The 21,484-nt window shown below is 36.3% G+C and overlaps 1 protein-coding gene across 5 annotated transcripts in view; it reads left to right on the top strand.

Moving 5' to 3' along the window:
• cep162 (centrosomal protein 162) overlaps positions 1-21,484 on the top strand; it is a 461,180-nt gene that overhangs the window by 404,367 nt on the left and 35,329 nt on the right. For 3 of the 5 annotated variants that reach the window (XM_062063760.1, XM_062063762.1, XM_062063761.1), the window contains 2 exons: positions 15,353-15,450; positions 18,581-18,716. In XM_062063760.1, the coding sequence (XP_061919744.1) occupies positions 15,391-15,450; positions 18,581-18,716 (196 nt within the window). In that variant the 5' untranslated portion in view covers positions 15,353-15,390. Of the gene's footprint in view, positions 1-11,192; positions 11,294-15,352; positions 15,451-18,580; positions 18,717-21,484 lie in introns of those variants that run through there. The other 2 variants (XM_062063763.1, XM_062063759.1) reach the window with 1 other exon arrangement.

Below are 21,484 nucleotides of genomic sequence, written 5' to 3'. Positions count from 1 at the left end.
CATTTTGAACAAGAATTATGATGAACACCCTTCTTCTTTTTTGAGATAAAGAATATTTATGTATTTAATATGTATTTAATATTTGTTTACTTACTAGGGGTGTGGGAAAAAATAGATTTGAATTCGAATCGCGATTCTCACGTTGTGCGATTCAGAATCGATTTTCATTTTTAAAAAATCTATTTTTTAATGTATTTATTTTTAGTTAATCAATCCAACAAAACAATACACAGCAATACCATAACAATGCAATCCAATTTTTTAAATGTGTTACTTAAATGCGCTACATTTATTTGTTCAAAACATTTTTTTAAAGAGCTCTATCAAAACTACCGTGGCCTGCATTTTGAAGAGGAATTTGCCAGCAGGCAGACCTCCTCACTCATCTTTGCACTGACGCATGCATTGACCTGATCACTGACCGTATAATAAGCTGCTCCGCCTTTCAGGTAACCACACAGATAAAAATAGTTAAGGTAAAGGAGCATGTGCGGTCAAAATAAATATAGTGATTAATTTGTGTTTAAACATGATTGATGCAATATTTTTTTGTAAATAATGACATTATTAAACACTTCAACTGTGACAGTCTTAGTATTTACATAAGTTACTAATTACAGCTGCCATTAATGATTCAACTGTGTTTTGTTCAGGTGAGAACACACATAATCTAATACAAATAACAACAGAAGAAAGGAACAAATTAAAAAGATGGTTTGACAAAAACAGACTACCTTTGAATCTCAGTAAAACTAAAATGATGCTATTTGGTAACAGTAGAAAAGAAAGTCAAACACAATTACAAATAGACGGAGTAGATAAGTGTAAAAGAAAGTGTAAAATAAAACACATTTTTGGGTGTAATAATAGATGATAAAATGAACTGAAAATCTTTTGTAAAAAAATATACAACATAAAGTAGCAAGAAACACGTCAATAATGAATAAAGCAAAACATGTTCTAGACCAAAAATAACTTCATATTCTCTACTGCTCACTAGTGTTACCATATCTGAGTTACTGTGCAGAAATATGGGGAAACAACTACACATGTGCGCTTCATTCACTAACTGTGTTACAAAAAAGATCAATTAGAATAATACATCATGTTGGATATAGAGAACATACAAACACTTTATTCATTGAATCAAAAATATTGAAATTCAACGATTTGGTGCATTTGCAAACAGCTAAAATGATGTACAAAGCAAACTATAACCTGCTACACAAGAATGTACAACAATTCTTCTTAACAAAAGAGGAGAAATATAAGCTTAGAGGAAAATCAAATTGAAAACATGTGTATGCTCATACAACACTTAAAACCTTTAGCATATCTGTATGTGGAATTAAACTATGGAATGGATTAAGTAAAGAAATCCAACAAAGCACCAATATTATTCAGTTTAAGAGACTGTTCAATTTACAAGTGTTCACAAAGTACACAGAACAAGAATTATGATGAACACCCTTCTTCTTTTTTGAGATAAAGAATATTTATGTATTTAATATTTGTTTACTTACTAGGGGTGTGGGAAAAAATAGATTCGAATTCGAATCGCGATTCTCACGTTGTGCGATTCAGAATCGATTTTCATTTTTAAAAAATCTATTTTTTAATGTATTTATTTTTAGTTAATCAATCCAACAAAACAATACACAGCAATACCATAACAATGCAATCCAATTCCAAAACCAAACCCGACCCAGAAACACTCAGAACTGCAATAAACAGAGCAATTGAGGAGACACAAACACGACACAGAACAAACCAAAAGTAGTGAAACAAAAATGAATATTATCAACAACAGTATCATTATTAGTTACAATTTGAACATAGCAGTGATTAAAAATCCCTCATTGACATTATCATTAGACATTTATAAAAAAATAAAAAATGAACAATAGTGTCACAGTGGCTTACACTTGCATCGCATCTCATAAGCTTGACAACACACTGTGTCCAATATTTTCACAAAGATAAAATAAGTCATATTTTTGGTTCATTTAATAGTTAAAACAAATTAACATTATTGCAATCAGTTGATAAAACATTGTCCTTTACAATTATAAAAGCTTTTTACAAAAATCTACTACTCTGCTTGCATGTCAGCACACTGGGGTAGATCCTGCTGAAATCCTATGTATTGAATGTATAGAGAATCCTTTTGAATCTGGAAAAAAATCGTTTTTGAATCGAGAATCGCGTTGAATCGAAAAAAAATTGATTTTGAATCGAATCGTGACCCCAAGAATCGATATTGAATCGAATCGTGGGACACCCAAAGATTCACAGCCCTATTACTTGCAATGGGATATCATTTATTTATTATTTATTCACTGTTCTGTTATGGAGAACAAGGAAATGCGATACAATTGCTATGGTTTGAAAAGGGGTAGGATTAAATAAACTCAGCTTCTTCCTACTCCTTTTCGGACGTGCTGTAATGTAACAACTTGAAATATGTAATGCGTTACATTGTATCGTATGCATGTTCCAAATGAACTGAAACTGAACTGAATTAACAGCTGTGTAGGACTGCATGTATGAGACGTCTTATTGACACTGCCATGTCGCTAATGATTTTATTTTAAAACGTCTTTCACAAAAGTACAAAATACTTATTTCAAAACTGTTCGTAAAACATTTCAAATAGAAAAAAAAACAGCTTTAAACTCGAGAAGATAATCATGATGAGAGTGGACCTCCTCCAGGGAAGACAGACAGCTGGTGACAGCACAACCCATTCTCATCTCTGGGGGTCATGATATAACCTGCCCTCCAGATTCTGTGCAGACAGATGGCGTCACTTCTCTCTTCAGCAAAACATCAACTAATCCAATTCTAACTTCGCCTCCATAACGTCACATTGTGTCTTTGTGTTCTCTCTCCTCTCACCGTCCTGGACGGCAGAGATCACCTTTACATTCACTGAACTCTCTTGTTGGCAAGGACGCCACCTTCATACTTTGCTCCAAGTTCTGTCCTGAATTCAGTAGTGTTTCTCACCTTCTTTATCAGAGGGTTGGAACATGGTACTTTCTTTTGCCCCGTGGTGGCTTATTTTGCAGTCATACTCTATATAAAAGCACACAGACTATAAGGCGCACTTAAAATCATTTTTTTTCCTCAAAACTCGACAGTGCGCCTTATAATGTACGGAATAATTTTGGTTTTGCTTCCCGACCTCAAACCAATTTTATTTGGTACATGGTGTAATGATAAATGTGACCAGTAGATGTCAGTCGTACATAAGAGATAAGCTTAGACTGCACTATGATGGCAATATGACTCAAGTAAACAACACCAACATTTGATATGTTCTATCGAAAATATAGAACATTACAATGCTCAAAAATCTTTTAATACGACTTTGGTAAGCTATGAAGCCGCACCGCTTGATGGATTATCAGCACATCAAACATACGAGTATTATTATGGTGTGTGTATAAGGTAAGACATATCTGCCGTTTTGTTTCACAATATTATGCAAAAGCAACTTTTCTTACCTTCTGGTACCTGCTGATCTGTATTTGGGATCTGCATAAATCCTGAAAAATTGAGCACGTCTGCCTTTGTAGTCGATAAGCTTCTTTTTTACTATCTTCTTGTTATGGGACATTCATCCTCCGCTGTTGCCATTTCTTATATAAAGTAGTGTAAAGTTCTTACTTATATCTGTCAGTAAACTCACCATGAAAGCGCTAAAACATACCGGTGTAGTGAGTTTACATTATTCACCCAAGGAACTTTAGTTATTAGAGAGTTCCGGTCGGACGTTTTTTCACGGGACACATTTCCGGCGTTGTTGTTTCCGGATGAGGAGATGCTGCTCCATTATTGATTTAAGTCAAGTCTGAATGTCATTAAAACAGTTAGCTCCATCTTTTGACACTCCTTCCACTCCCGTCCTTGCACGCTACACCGCTACAACAAAGATGACGGGGAGAAGACGCTGCCAAAGATGAGCTACGTAAATAAGACCGCCCAAAAACGGCGCATCCGGAAGCGACTGTCAGAAAGCGGCTTGAAGATGATCTGTAAAACATAATCCATGCAACATTTTGACCAAAGAACCACCATTACATGATTACATTTGATACCTACAATAGTTTACATGTTGTGTTTTTGTTCAATCCCAGAAAGAATGTGACTTAAAGTTTAATCCTGGCTTTGGAGATACACAGACAAAGTGTTTCTGAAGCTGCACCAATTTCCTCAGAATTTTTAACAAACTTAAAGTGTTTTGTCCAGAGGATTATTTGTGATTTGTACATTTTCATAATGTGCTCGTTCTATTTTTGGCCAAAGTAAAACAAAGAAAACAGGCTGGAGTTGTCTTTATTTTGAAGTTATCATGCCATCATTTTACCATTATGGCCCACTTGGGAATAGATTTTTCTCCATGCGGCCCCTGAGCTAAAATGAGTTTGACACCCCTGCTGTATAGTATTTCTCCAGCAATGGTCATGTGGGGACATCAATGATGGTATTTTGAGAGGTAATCATTGAAGTCGGACATCACTGAAGGCCTAGGTGGGAAACGCACGGCCCGCCACTGGATATAAGGCTTTAAGGTCGGGAACTGATCATGACTAGGATTCTTAATAGGACTAGTTGTTAAAGATCCCTAAATTAAGACATTGACACCAATATTTCCCCCTCGCGGTGGAAAATTATAACGGCCATAACTTCTTTTTACATGCCCCGATTTTCCTGAATGTTTACTTGTGGGTCGGGGCATTCGGAAGGACGTGCCCGCATCCATCATGACTCGCATGAAACCTTGAGTTGCAGCTTTAATTATAATTTGTGTTTCAGTTGCTTGGACTCCCTCAATACGGTTTAACTGGTGAAATGAAATATGTAAAAAAAACAACCCTGTCTGGCAGAATATAATATATGAAAGACATATCAATGAATTGAATGTATCTGGGCCATCACTCAGCTCTTTTATATTTCACCGAGTTCAAAGTTGCGGGGATAACCTGAGCTGAGAGGCTTTCCTGTCGCTGTCTCAGGGACGCTGCCTCAAGAAGACCACCTTGAGTATTCAACCTTAAGCCGCGTGCTATTAATCCAAAGCTGTCAGGTTGTCTGAGGAGCAGCGCGTAATCTTCCAAACTGCAAAGGAAGGTATAGAACATGCATCACCCGCTGTGGATTTTAATACTCTAAATCAAAAACAGGGGGTTAGAAGCTACAGAAAGTGCACTTATGTCTCAGTGAAGGTCACTCCAATTATGTTTGATGGAAGTGCATCCTCATAAGCCACTTTTCCATAAGAGGTGTCTGCTTATGAATATAAATCAGAATAAGAAGCCGCGGTGTGGTAGGAAGAAGGTATGCTGTCCAGTTTTTGCAGTAGACGTTCCCAATGTCAGTGTGACAGGAGAGGACGGAGCTTCCATTAGGGCGGGGAATAGGTGAAAATTTCAATCTGAACTCCACATAAAAAAAAAGGCAATATGCTTACTAACATTTTTATGTCCTCTGTAAAATGAATGCTCATGACTGTAGTGCAAAAAGCATCTAATATCCTAATATTTTTATTGAAAGATTATCAGCGGCCATGGCCATATAAAAATTAAGCAATTTAAACAAAACAATCACTTATTAATAGTAACTTATGTTGCATTATTGCAGTGCGAGATAACAATGAGCAGCTTTTACTGCATACATCAAAAATGTCTTTGCTTAGTTGCAAAAATAAAAATTAAAAAATGCAGTATTTCTCCTTTCCTCCGTTGTTGTGTCCCTGACACAATATGTTGGAGAGTTTGTGAGATTATGAAGGACATAACCATAGCGCGGCAGGTGAAAACAGAATTGATATGGATCCTCCTTGACCTCTAAAAGAGAGCAAGGGGAGAGTCAGACGGAGTTTATTAGATTACCTCTGATGTCTGGTGATGGACTGCTTTCCCCTTTGCAACCAATGGCAAGGGGAAGAAGGCTCCATGGCTCGCCACTGGCACCAAGTGGAATAAAAAGAGCATCGCCAGACAGTGAAAGTATACATTCAGAAGGAATATCAGTTGTATATCTATAGATACAGTACAAGTACTGTATATAGTACACTAAAGTAAACTGTTGGACTCACATTGGGTTAAAATAATTTGTATATATATATATATATATATATATATATATATATATATATATATATATATATATATATATATATATATATATATATATATATATATATATATATATATATGTATATATATATGTATATATGTATATATATATGTATAAGTATGTATATATGTATATATATATATGTATAAGTATGTATATATATATATATATATACATATATATATATATGTATAAGTATGTATGTATATATATATATATGTATATATATATGTATATATATATGTATAAGTATGTATATATATATATGTATAAGTATGTATATGTATATATATATATATATGTATAAGTATATATATATATATATATATATATATATATATATATATATATATATATATATATATATATATATATTCAAGGTTTCTGTGGTTTATCTGTTATATATACAGTATATATGTTTATATATATAGTCAAGGTTTCTGTAGTTTATCTGTTATATATATATATATATATATATGTGTGTAATACATATATATATATGTATATATATATGTCTTAATTAGATTATCCAAAAAATAGTGCTCGATACCGTGGTAGAGCGTAATATGTATGTCTGGGAAAAAAATCACAAGACTATTTCATCTCTACAGGCCTGTTTCATGAGGGGTTTACCTCAATCCTCAGGAGATTTTAATGGAAGCGTTCACATACCATGGTTTATATAGGGCACAGAGCGGGTGGGTACAGGTAGGCGTGGGGGCGTGGTGATTGACTCATGTGTTACCTAGGAGGTGTTTCCTTCTGTGACGGCATGCTGATACAATTTCGCTGCGCTTGTTGAGGGATGACACCGTCCAGACTTGTCATCCCTCAACATACAATATATATATGTATGTATATACACTACCGTTCAAAAGTTTGGGGTCACCCAAACAATTTTGTGGAATAGCCTTCATTTCTAAGAACAAGAATAGACTGTTGAGTTTCAGATGAAAGTTCTCTTTTTCTGGCCATTTTGAGCGTTTAATTGACCCCACAAATGTGATGCTCCAGAAACTCAATCTGCTCAAAGGAAGGTCAGTTTTGTAGCTTCTGTAATGAGCTAAACTGTTTTCAGATGTGTGAACATGATTGCACAAGGGTTTTCTAATCATCAATTAGCCTTCTGAGCCAATGAGCAAACGTATTGTACCATTAGAACACTGGAGTGATAGTTGCTGGAAATGGGCCTCTATACACCTATGTAGATATTGCACCAAAAACCAGACATTTGCAGCTAGAATAGTCATTTACCACATTAGCAATGTATAGAGTGTATTTCTTTCAAGTTAAGACTAGTTTAAAGTTATCTTCATTGAAAAGTACAGTGCTTTTCCTTCAAAAATAAGGACATTTCAATGTGACCCCAAATTTTTGAACGGTAGTATATATATATATATATATATATATATATATATATATATATATATATATATATATATATATATATATATATATATATATATATATATATATATGTATATATATATATATATATGTATATATATATATATATATATATATATATATATATATATATATATATATATATATATATATATGTGTGTGTATATATACAGTATGTTCCATTGTGTTGCAGGCCAAACACAGGTTTTAAGCGTGAGACACAAATAGCCTAAATATAAAGTTCCTTTAATTAGTACACATAACATGGATAGATAGGCAACTCATTAACCCTGTGGACATGCCATCAATGAGTGTGTGAGCTTGAAAGAGGTCAGTACGGATTGAATTTGGGAAGCCACCCTTAAAGGGACAAACGAAACGACTCAGTGGGCCAAATTTGGCCCACGGGCCCCACTTTGTGCACCCCGGCATATAGTGTTCATTATGCCCTGCCAAAACACATAGGAGACAGCACAATACACTCACTGTAGCATTTATCCACTGGTTGCGAGATTGATTTTAGAATGTAGCCTTTAACTTTTAAGGCTTCCTTTTTAGTGGACCAGTTAAGGTTAGAGTGTCCGCCCTGAGATCGGTAGGTTGGAGTTCAAATCCCAGCCGAGTCATACCAAAGACTATAAAAATGGGACCCGTTTCCCTCCCTGCTTGGCACTCAGCATCAAGGGTTGGAGTTGGGGGTTAAATCACCAAAATGATTCCCGGGCGCGGCGCTGCTGCTGCCCACTGCTGTCCAAGGGGATGGGTCTAATGCAGAGGACAAATTTCACCACACCTAGTGTGTGTGTGACAATCATTGGTACTTTAATCTTTAATCTTAATCAGTTAGAATAATACATAATGTTGGATATAGAGAACATACAAACACTTTATTTATTAAGTCAAAAATATTAAAGTTTGGTGATTTGGTAAAATTGCAAACGGCTAAAATGATGTACAAAGCAATCTATAACCTACTACCAAAGAATGTACAACATTTCTTCTCAACTAAAGAGGAGAAATATAACCTTAGAGGAAAAAATAATTTAAAACATTTATATGCACGTACAACACTTCAAACTTTTAGCATAACAGTATGTGGAATTAAATTATGGAATGGATTAAGTAAAGAAGTTAAAAATTGTACTGACATGATCCAGTTTAAGAGGTTGTTTAAATCAATAGTGCTTACAAAGTACAAAGAAGAAGAATTTTGAGAAAAACTTCCAACCTTATTGAAAATATTCTTCATCTCAGTATGTTAATAATGACTGAATTAATTAATTATATATTACAAACTGTTGTATATACTAATTCATAGATTTTATTTTATTATATAAAAAGGTCAGTAAATTATTTTATATAATTGTAAACGCTTTGAAGTGGGAAAGGGGTAGGATTAAATAAGCTTTGCTTCTTCCTACTCCTTTTTGGGCATGATGTAAATGAAATGATATGAAATTGTGTGATGCATTATGATGTAAATGTGTTCATGTTCGAAATAAACTAAAAGAAAGAAAGAAAAGAAAAGAAAGTGGACCAAAGGTAACGACTCACCAGGTATTGAGTTTCAGAGCACAAACTCTTTGGAACAACGTTCCAAAAAAAGATCAGGAAATTTAGCAGATTCAATGTCTTCATTTAAATCCCTTTTGAAAACACATTTTGACAGATCCGCTTTGATTGGGTTTACTTAAATTCCACTTTTACCTGTTCTTATTATGGGTCTGCTGCTAAAAAGCTGCACCAAATGGGTGCATAGCAACGATGCCCATATTATTATTGCTCATATATCAAGTTTATATATTTTATATATGCTGTTTTACAAACCCCGTTTCCATATGAGTTGGGAAATTGTGTTAGATGTAAATATAAACGGAATACAATGATTTGCAAATCATTTTCAACCCATATTCAGTTGAATATGCTACAAAGACAACATATTTGATGTTCAAACTGATAAACATTTTTTGTTGTTGCAAATAATCATTAACTTTAGAATTTGATGCCAGCAACACGTGACAAAGAAGTTGGGAAAGGTGGCAATAAATACTGATAAAGTTGAGGAATGCTCATCAAACACTTATTTGGAACATCCCACAGGTGAACAGGCAAATTGGGAACAGGTGGGTGCCATGATTGGGTATAAAAGTAGATTCCATGAAATGCTCAGTCATTCACAAACAAGGATGGGGCGAGGGTCACCACTTTGTCAACAAATGCGTGAGCAAATTGTTGAACAGTTTAAGAAAAACCTTTCTCAACCAACTATTGCAAGGAATTTAGGGATTTCACCATCTGTGGTCCGTAATATCATCAAATCACTGCACGTAAGCAGCTAAGCCGTGACCTTCGAAACCTCAGGCTGTACTGCATCAACAAGCGACATCAGTGTGTAAAGGATATCACCACATGGGCTCAGGAACACTTCAGAAACCCACTGTCAGTAACTACAGTTGGTCGCTACATCTGTAAGTGCAAGTTAAAACTCCTATGCAAGGCCAAAACCGTTTATCAACAACACCCAGAAATGCAGTCGGCTTCGCTGGGCCTGAGCTCATCTAAGATGGACTGATACAAAGTGGAAAAATGTTCTGTGGTCTGACGAGTCCACATTTCAAATTGTTTTTGGAAACTGTGGACGTTGTGTCCTCCGGACCAAAGAGGAAAAGAACCATCCGGATTGTTATAGGCGCAAAGTTGAAAAGCCAGCATCTGTGATGGTATGGGAGTGTATTAGTGCCCAAGGCATGGGTAACTTACACATCTGTGAAGGCGCCATTAATGCTGAAAGGTACATACAGGTTTTGGAGCAACATATGTTGCCATCCAAGCAACGTTACCATGGACGCCCCTGCTTATTTCAGCAAAACAATACCAAGCCACGTGTTACATCAACGTGGCTTCATAGTAAAAGAGTGCGGGTACTGGACTGGCCTGCCTGTAGTCCAGACCTGTCTCCCATTGAAAATGTGTGGTGCATTATGAAGCCTAAAATACCACAACGGAGACCCCCGGACTGTTGAACAACTTAAGCTGTACATCAAGCAAGAATGGGAAAGAATTCCACCTGAGAAGCTTAAAAAATGTGTCTCCTCAGTTCCCAAATGTTTACTGAGTGTTGTTAAAAGGAAAGGCCATGTAACACAGTGGTGAACATGCCCTTTCCCAACTACTTGCAACCATAAAATTCTAAGTTAATTATTATTTGCAAAAAAAAAATGTTTATGAGTTTGAATATCAAATATCTTGTCTTTGTAGTGCATTCAATTGAATATGGGTTGAAAAGGATTTGCAAATCTTTGTATTCCGTTTATATTTACATCTAACACAATTTCCCAACTCATATGGAAACTGGGTTTGTACATTTGTATTATTTGTTGCTATTACACGTATTGAATGTTTTAGTACTTACTTATGTCTTGTAGAGCACTTGGTATCTCTCTTTTGAACAGTGTCATATATTATTATGATTGGTATTATTATTGTTACAATGTCATGGCACGGCAATTCATTTTTCATAGCGGACATTCATCAACGTCATACATTTTATTCACGTCATAAAAAGGCACCAGCCAGTTATCTTCCTGTTCATTGGCTGTCCACTTCTATGACTCGTTTCTCTGTAGCCAATCAGAACCTACTTCTCGCCCGCGTGCTGTCGCGGGAACTGCCGCAGACTCAAAGAAGTAAGGAAGCAGGAAGGACGGACTTTGTTGTTTGTGGGAGCTGTGGGGTGTTTCATGTGAGTTTAATTACATACAGTACATGGACATGTTTACAGAAATATAAGTCAAGCCACGTTAATAATAACTCATCTCGCTTAGTTGCAAGAAATGGAGCTGTGAGCAGTAAGCCAGCCGGCTAACGTTAAGAGCTAACGAGATTAAACAACTTCGTAAACGTCATTAGATGTCTACAGCACCGGAAATAGGATTTTTAACTTCAAAATAAATACATTTGGCCTTCTACGTAGCTGCTATTCCGTAGATTAACACTGCCATCACATGAAGATTACGACAAGTGTGTAGTTACTTGTGATATTTGTTACTGTAGCCAGGACAGCGTATTCAAATAAGGATGGGTTATCATCAAATGTTTGTGTGTGAAATATATTTCTGACTTCCGCCCAAAGCTAGCTAATTTTTTTAGCACTCAGACGATCAAGTAGAAAATCATGTTTGACACTAGTGCCTTTTACTGTTCTTTACCGCGCTTGTTAGTAATGTAAACGCAGAGACTAAGTAATGCTTAGAACAGAGGTGTCAAACTCATTTTCATTGACAGTTATATTTTTTATCGATGGAAGGGGAAAAGCGGTAGAAAAATGGTTGGATGGATGAGTTGCATTGAAATTATAAGTGAAGGTGACAAGCAGATGTTTCGGTTAAGGGTTCCTCGATCCGATAATGATATGAATACGATATCAGCAAACAAGTTGGTCTTGTATTTTATTTTGTGAAATAATTTACCAAAGGTAAACATGGTGGGCCACAGGCTATTAGGAGCTAGCAGCTACACAACAGATAAGCACAATATTGACATCAATAAAAACAAGTAACAAATAATTATAGTTGCATTTTACTTACGCATACAAAATGTCCAAGGCAGAAACATATTAGAAAGTATCCAGTAACAAATGTGTCCACGTCATTCAACTTACTTAGTCATAAGCTTGACTTCATTAATTACTGTGACCACCAAGAACAATTACCATTTTACTTCAACTTAAAGACAGTATAAGTCCACTCCAATTGGTTAATAATTAATAGGTTAGTGTTTTTTTATACCTACTATACTCTGTTTGATTCATTTCACTCGATCAAAACTTTTCGAACACTAAAAAATAATATATGATTCCGGCTGATATCATATCAGAATATCGGCCAATACTCAAGGCTCCAATGTCCTTATTGTATCTGAATTGATAAAGTTGAATCGGGACACCCCTAATCTAAGTATTTATTTTTTGATAACACAAATCTTTTAAAATATCTTGTTGCCTGACCAGATAATGATAAAGTTTAGAACAGCTGTGTTTTTAATTTTTATTGTTTTTTTAAAATACAAATGTTTGTAATATATTGCAGTATAATAATTGTTACATGATCGGATGATAATACAGTTTAAAAGATATGCAAATGTATTCAGTTCATGCAATTTTTCTGTCAAAATTGAAAGAATAAATACATTTAACAAGAAAGATGAAGTGGCCAGATAGTTATAAAGTGTGCTTTTTATTTTCATTGTTTTATTTAAACAAAAATGTAATACTTGACATTATAATAATTGTTGGATGATCAGATGATAATGCAGTTTAAAAGATATGCAATTGCATGCAGTACATAAATTTTTTTTTTGTCAAAATTAAAAGAACAAATACATTTTACAAGAAAGATGAAGTGGTTTGTTGACGCATATTATTTTCAGGCTTTCGCGGGCCGTCTATAAAATGCTGTGGCGGGCCAGATGTGGCCCCCGTGCTTTGAGTTTGACACCTGTGCTTTAGAAAAAAGCTTGAAAGAATAATTGACTTTGTAGTGCCACATTTTACTAGTCTTTGTTTTGGATTATAATAATTTGTGTTTATCTTCTTAACAACATAAAGACAAAAAACAGCAACTTCAAGACACAACACAGGCATGTAATTTTTCCGTCTTTAGTCGGGAATCCGTCTTTTTATCTCTGTAAAAATATAAAATCTACTCCATTATTATTATTATTAAACAAATATTTTCAGTTTTTCTTAGTTTTTTCCGACCTACAATGTGTGTTAAAATCTTGATCCGTCTCTTTGCCATACCTGCCAACAACTACGGTTTTCCCGTAATGAATACCGTTTTTGATAATCCATTACGGTTTTTCAGCTGCAGTCGTAAAAACTAGGGTTTTCCTTTAAAAATTATTAACTTAAAATTCAAAGTTACATAACTACATTTCTCAGTAGGTTGGCAGTAGCGAATTTAAACAAGTAAGGATTTCCGTAGCTTAGCTATTTTTAGACCCGTGTAGCAGTTAGTTAAGCTACATGCTACAAAATAAGAGAGAGGGAGAAGAGAAAGAGGACTGATTGGTTTACGTATAAGAACATCCATGATTGGTTGGTTCGTTTACTATGATGAGTCACGATTGGTTAAGATTAGGGCAAAACATTACGGACAGGCCAATCAGAGGCAAGATAGGGCGGGTCATGGAACCAGGAAGGGAAATCACAACAGACGCGCACATCCCAAATGACGACGAGAGAGTCGGAGAAAACAAGAGGAAATATTCAAGCGGTTGATTTATATATTTAAAAAAAATAGTGGAAGATGGCAGAGGGATTTTCTGCCTTAGATTTTTCTTTTAACAAAGTAGACAACGTCCAGGAAACCTACAGTGCATCTATTTGGCAACATTTGGACAAATGTATGCGTCTGGATAAAACAATGCCCTAAACATTCATTTTAGTTGTTTACCATATAAGGCCAAATCAAAACTGCTCTCGACATGGAAGACGTGGAACACAGATTTAAGAACACACATGATTGTGGCAGTCATGTGATGACTTTTGCTACAGTATCCATCCATCCATTTTCTACCGCTTGTCCCTTACGGGGTAACGGGGGGGTGCTGGAGCCTATCTCAGCTGCATTCGGGCGGTTGGCAGGGTACACCCTGGACAAGTCGCCACCTCATCACAGGGCCAACACAGATAGACAGACAACATTCACACTCACATTCACGCACTAGGGCCAATTTTAGTGTTGCCAATCAACCTATCCCCAGGTGCATGTCTTTGGAGGTGGGAGGAAGCCGGAGTACCCGGAGGGAACCCATGCAGTCACGGAGAGAACATGCAAACTCCACACAAGTATAGTCTGTCTAAATGCTACATTTAATTTTAATTGGTGATTTAGAACAAGACAGTAGCTGACATTTTCTTCATTATTTCTACTGTTTATATTTTGACATTGAATAGTTGAATCATTTTGAAACATAAACAACATGACTGCAAGATATTTGTTATTTCATGCTATAAATCATGAATGGTTATTCCGATAAAGGAAGTTAGCTAATAGAATAAAGATTGTTTGTACTCTTTATGATTTTTGCGTTTGGAGCAGTTAGAAATAGAGAGGGAGTTGAAGAGACAAATTGGTTATAAAATCCAAGGCAGAATCCACTAAAGCAGAAACAAAAAGGAAAATGCAAGCTGCTCAGAAATTTGCCATGAAGGCTCATGTCAGAGCCATCAAAGCAAAAATGCCAAAGTAATGTGTGAATGAACCAATGTAATGTGTAAATAATGTAAATAACTAGATGAACCATCTGTGGCTGTGAAGTGAACACTAGTAAGGTTGTAAATACTGTATAGAGTGGGCTAACCCATGTGGTTCCTGTGGATGTGAACACAAGTTGTAATTACTGTAGTGACTAAATAACATAGTGACTGAAACAGACATAGTGATTCATTTGGATGAATGGGGTATGTATTTATGTAAACTGTTGATAATTTTTCAATTCTTTAAACACTAAAACATCATTAAATGGTGCTTTTTTTTGTAAATTTTTGCATGTTTAATTGCTGAAAAACCAGGAGCTTCGGGGGCGGTGTTTCCCCCCGTTTCCCCACCAGGGCACCCGGACCTGGCTGGGGACCTGCGGCCCCTTAGACCTCTGGCTTATTTTCAGTCTTTTTCATTAAGTTAAAATCACATGCCTGTTAGTGGAAAATGTATAGTTGTATTGAATGTAAGATACTGTAGACATGTCTGTGTCTTCACAGATTCAAGTCTTAACAGCCTCTATCTATCCTAAACAGCGATCAACGTGGACGTCTAATCAGTGGAGAGCACCAGTATGTCTCACATTATGACCAACGAAAAGATAAATGAGCAGTTTGAACTGTTCATGAAGGAGGTAAGTACATATTCAGATTTAGTAAGATTTTTCCGATTACGCTTAACGTTTCGGTTAAGTCAAATAGCACCAACTTTGTTTAGTTTAAAATACACCTGAGTGTACCACCTCAACAGTGAGTTCTTCAGAGGCCCACAGTCTTGATGGGGTTCCAGGTTGTCATGACAGGTGGTTGTTAGACTTAAACTTGTGTTGATAGTTTTTTTGTGTTTTGGTATTTGTTTCGTGTCCAGAGCTCTTATTTTTCATTCACTTCCTGTTTGTCTCCACTCTCATCCACTTTACCTTTGCCTGAGTGTTGTTTCCCCCATCTGTTTCCTGATTGGCAATCAGTAGACACTCCTGTCCCTGTTTGCTAATCAGGTGGCTCTTATGTCAACGTTGTCGCTCTTGATGCAGAGGCAGTGCATGGAACGGCCACAGTTGCCTGCTGACAAAGCACCCACTCGGTGCTCGACCTCCACGACAGTTGACAATGTGCCAGTCTCGCGTGTGTCTTCCTCCTCTTCTGCCTTTATCTTTTTGCCTATCAATGCTTTGCTCAGCAGAAAGTTTCCTTCTTTGCAGCTTCGATGTCCCGATCCGATATTATCCGATATCAGTAAAGAAACACTAAAAAAACAAGTTTTATCTTTATAATAGTTGTTGAATTATACCAGCTTGCATATAAAATATCTGATATAAGCAGCAAGTTTACTTGCGCAAACCTCGGCAGCCGTTCATTTTCTACCACTTGTCTCTCTCTGGGTCGCTGGAGCATATCCCAGCTGCACCCTGGACAAGTCGCAACCTCATCGCTGGCTCCACAGCCAGTTAACAGCTAAATATTCTCCATTGAGCACAGAAGGTTGGTCTTTTCTTGTCTTAGTGAAGTTATTTACAAAAGGTAAGCTTTAAGGTTCCTAGGAGCTAACAACTAAGCACACAATAGCACACAAGCTTGACATATGAAATTCCTAAGTGTCCTTGATTTAACTTTAATTAACTCAAAGACTGATCATATTATGATTTCTTTTTGTACATTTAAAACACTTCCTTGTGGTGGTACTTTGGTCAGAATTGTGCATACATTATGTTTTCCAGATCATTTTCAAGCTGCTTTCTGACCATCAGAATGCGCCGTTTTGTGGGCGGTCTTACTGTATGTGTGTGCGCCTCCATTTCGACTGTGTCTCCACCCTGTGAACCATGTTGTAGTTTTTAGTACTTCCATATGGAGTTTACTGTGACGATCTGTCACTTCATTTCTGTTTGTGCTTCCTTGTTTTGTGTTGATTTCCCATCACTGCTCTTATTTTGATTTCCATTTTCTGCATGTCTCCGCTGAGCTCTGTTTTTCCCTCACCTGCTGTTGATTGGCAGCCGGTCCACACCTGGTGCCAATCAGCAGGCTTCCATTTAAGCCAGCCTCGCGCGCTCCTCAGTTCTCGAGGATTTGACTTATTGTTTGGTAACTGTTAGATGCAAGACTGCTTTCTCCTGTTTAATTTAATTAAAATCATGTTACCTGTTCATTGTCCTCCTGGTTCCTGCATCTTGGGGTCACAAATACTGCAGCCATCCAATCCAATCCACTTTATTTATATAGCACATTTAAACAACAAAAATGTTTCCAAAGTGCTGCACAAAAATATTATTTTTACTGAGACATCAGTATGTACAATCATTCTGTTGATGCCATGAGAAATTATTAAATATTTCATAATATATTTTATAGTAAAACTGTTTTGAAAATGAGTCTCAAAATTGAAACAGCGGGTATAGAAGGTCATATAACTCTAAATTAGTCTATTGGCATTTTATTTAATACTTATGAATACCATTGAGCAACATACAGTCTTAAGATGTTTCAAATAAACAAATATGATGTTTACATTACACAATATGGTATATTTAGAGGTAAAATATACGTATCTAAACTGCTGTATTATTTTGTGGCGATTACTCGGGTGTGTTGAGATAAATTATAGCTTTCTGATTTTTGTGAGAGAAAAAAAGAAATCGCATTAAAAAATACATAATGATGTTGACTTTTTCAAAGTTTTTTTTAGTTGGCAAACAATTACAACATTGAAGATGTTTTGAAAGTGTGAATTCAAGTGATCTGGAGCAGCTAGGGGAAAATGTTGATGAATGTTATTTTTATGTTTGGAAATAACCTGATAGACATTTCTGTGTACAGAATTATGTTTTGGTTTGTTATAAAAATAACAGAAAAATAATATTTTGTGAATATGATACAAATTGAAAATAACATATAGAAATTGATTTTTATAAAAAAAAAAGAAAAAAAAAGACATTTGTTCAGAAGGACCGATATAAGCTCCAGTTTCTCTGTAAATGATTTAGTGGTTCAGACTTTAAAAGGTAATACACAAAAACAGGTACCAACAAGTAAAAAAGTTGCTTTTGCATAATAGGACCCTTTTCAATGCTAATATGAAAACAAAATAAAATAACATCATTCCCCATTAGGAAAGGGCATACACCAATCTTAACTTGTATAAACATATTACTGTCGGAGCAACTAAGATATTAACTTGTGCACTTTGAACCCACACGTTATGCTCTTAGCACAGAGTAATCATTCTATACTCAGAGGAATCCGAGACGGAGGTGTTTTTACAGTGCGTTCAAAGACAGCTGAATAGAGTAGGACGCCACAATTCCCACCATAAACATTAAATAATAAACACATTTTACATGTTGCGCAATTTTCATATATATCAATAACAATGATAATCGTGATCATTTTGGTCACTATAACCATCAAATTTAATTCTGTAGCGTACTGTAGTTATCTGAGTAATTTCACTTGATCAAGACTTTCTTACATTCCACTCTATGAAATAAGTGTTTCATTTATTGGCCATTCACAGAGCTCTAGTAATCGGTATTGTATTGTAAATTAAAAAGTTTGTATCGGGTCACCCCTATGGATGTTGATTGGAATAGACATTATATATAATTGCATTGCCTGTCTGTACAATGTGTTACGCCTGACAGAGAGCTATGAAACAACTGGAAAATTGCATTACTGAGATTTGCATTCGAAATTCACAACAAAATGTAATTTGATAGAAAAGGCATTTTTGTAGATTACTATCTGACAGGAATGAATATTTTTCAGTCTGTTTCAGATGACTCTGTGGATTTTTGTGACAAGCAGCCAGATTTTACTGGCAGTGACCAATTACAGAAAGCAACACTACCACCGTGGCTAAGTGACGAACATGAACACAAACTCAGCAGTGAAGTAGAAACAGGTAAGGTAACATATAAGAAAACTAACTAACAATACTACTGTATGTGCATTTGGAAAACAAAATGTTTTCCTAATTTGCTATTCGTATTTCTTGTCATTGGGTGAGTCGCTCCTGCGGTGCCATTTCTCTACAGATTAGATACTATTCAGGCAGCACAACTAGTGTTTAGTTAAAGTTAAAGGCCTACTGAAATGACATTTTCTTATTTAGACGGGGATAGCAGGTCCATTCTATGTGTCATACTTGATCATTTTGCGATATTGCCATATTTTTGCTGAAAGGATTTAGTAGAGAACATTGATGATAAAGTTCACAACTTTTGGTTGCTGATAAAAAAGCCTTGCCTGTACCGGAAGTAGCGTGACGTCACAGGTTGTGGAGCGCCTCACATCTGCACATTGTTTACAATCATGGCCACCAGCAGCGAGAGCGATTCGGACCGAGAAAGCGACGATTACCACATTAATTTGAGAGAGGATGAAAGATTTGTGGATGAGGAAAGTGAGAGTGAAGGATTAGAGGGCAGTGGAAGCGATTCTGATAGGGAAGATGCTGTGAGAAGCGGGTGAGACCTGATATTCAGCTGGGAATGACTAAAACAGTAAATAAACACAAGACATGTATATACTCTATTATCCACAACACAACCAGGCTTATATTTAATATGCCACAAATTAATCCGCATAACAAACACCTCCACCCTCCCGTCCATATAACCCACCAATACAACTGAAACACCCGCACAACACACTCAATCCCACAGCCCAAAGTACAGTTCACCTCCGCAAAAGTTCATACAGCACATATATTTCCCTAAAGTTACGTACGTGACATGCACATAGCGGCACGCACGTACGGGCAAGCGATCAAATGTTTGGAAGCCACAGCTGCGTACTCACGGTAGCGCGTATCCAACTCAAAGTCCTCCTGGTTGTGTTGCTGCAGCCGGTCGCTAATACACCGCTTCCCACCTACAGCTTTCTTCTTTGCTGTCTTCATTGTTCATTAAACAAATTGCAAAAGATTCACCAACACAAATGTCCAGAATACTGTGGAATTTTGCGATGAAAACAGACGACTTAATAGCTCGCCACAATGATGTCCCAATATGTCCGCTACAATCTGTGACGTCACGCGCAAACGTCATCATACCGAGACGTTTTCAGCAGGATATTTCGCGGGAAATTTAAAATTGCACTTTACTAATCTAACCCGGCCGTATTGGCATGTGCTGCAATGTTAAGATTTCATCATTGATATATAAACTATCAGACTGCGTGGTCGGTAGTAGTGGGTTTCAGTAGGCCTTTAAAGTACCAATGATTGTCACACACACACTAAGTGTGGTGAAATTTGTCCTCTGCATTTGACCCATCCCCCTGTTCACCCCCTGGGAGGTGAGGGGAGCAGTGGGCAAGTGTGTCTGTGTTTCTTTAAGAAGTGGTGCTGTTGTGTGTAACGTGCGATAGCGGCAGCGTTAACGGAGTTTGGGTCTAAACGTGGGTTGTGGCGAATAGCAACTCTTGTATATCTGTGTTTTGACTCTCTGACTTTGTTAACGCTTGGGGCGGCGTGGCGAAGTTGATAGAGTGGCCGTGCCAGCAATTGGAGGGTTGCTGGTTACTGGGGTTCAATCCCCACCTTCTACCATCCTAGTCACGTCCGTTGTGTCCTTGGGCAAGACACTTCACCCTTGCCCCTGATGGCTGCTGGTTAGCGCCTTGCATGGCAGCTCCCGCCATCAGTGTGTGAATGTGTGTGTGAATGGGTGAATGTGGAAATACTGTCAAAGCACTTTGAGTACCTTGAAGGTAGAAAAGCGCTATACAAGTATAACCCATTTATCATTTAATTTTAAAAAAGCTTCAGAGAATGTATCTTCGACTGTTTATCCTTCTCCACTGCCAGGTATTTAAATATAATCACTTTCATCTGCAGCACAATTGCAAAAGCCACAACAAATACAAACGCCGCAACACAACTGTACTGTACTTTTATTGAAAATTGCTTTAAGGTTTAAAATGTGAGCAGAAAATGTTTCTTTATTGTAATTCAACTTTAAGTGTTGACTTTATTCAAAGAAAAAATTCAAATGCATTGACCATTAATTGTTGCTTACTTGCTTGTTTATATCCATAATTCATTTATACATAATTCCTTTATAAGAAATAACAGGAATATAGGAAACTTCACCTGCATTGTCACAGTATCCACTATTTATTCCACAGGCACACTGCTTGATTTGTTTTGCTAAAAAGTTACTGAACCGATTTCAACTCACTGTATTGTTTCGTATCGTATCGTTCGGAAAAAAATAATATCGTCCCTGAATCGTATCGGCAACCACAAAAATCTAATCGTTGTTAAAACAAATCGTTACGCCCCTAATAAACATGCGTTCCATAATGTTAGTGTTATCCCTCCAGACATTTATAAGTTCGTTTGGTGCTTTTATAGTGCTCTCATATCAACTACAAGGATTGTTTTGGTCTTCTTTGATTACTAATAATGATCTAATGACATCCATTATACAGCTCACAAATATGTATACACATGCTAAAATGTTGATAAGTACAATATATTAATTCTGTCTTCAACCATTCTTTAATCCACATTTAAATTGCAATTATACTTCCTGTTTGCAATTTCGATTCAAATTCAATCCAAATTCATGCAATTTAAGTGGAATTCAGGATACATTCTCAATTCATTTTGGAATTTTGCTTAAGTCTGGCATGCACATGTGTTTTAAGCAATGTGAATATCCA

This window comes from Entelurus aequoreus, linkage group LG11 (assembly GCF_033978785.1).
Source record: "Entelurus aequoreus isolate RoL-2023_Sb linkage group LG11, RoL_Eaeq_v1.1, whole genome shotgun sequence".
Taxonomy (NCBI): Eukaryota; Metazoa; Chordata; class Actinopteri; order Syngnathiformes; family Syngnathidae; genus Entelurus; species Entelurus aequoreus.
This window is presented reverse-complemented; position numbering and strand designations above follow the sequence as displayed.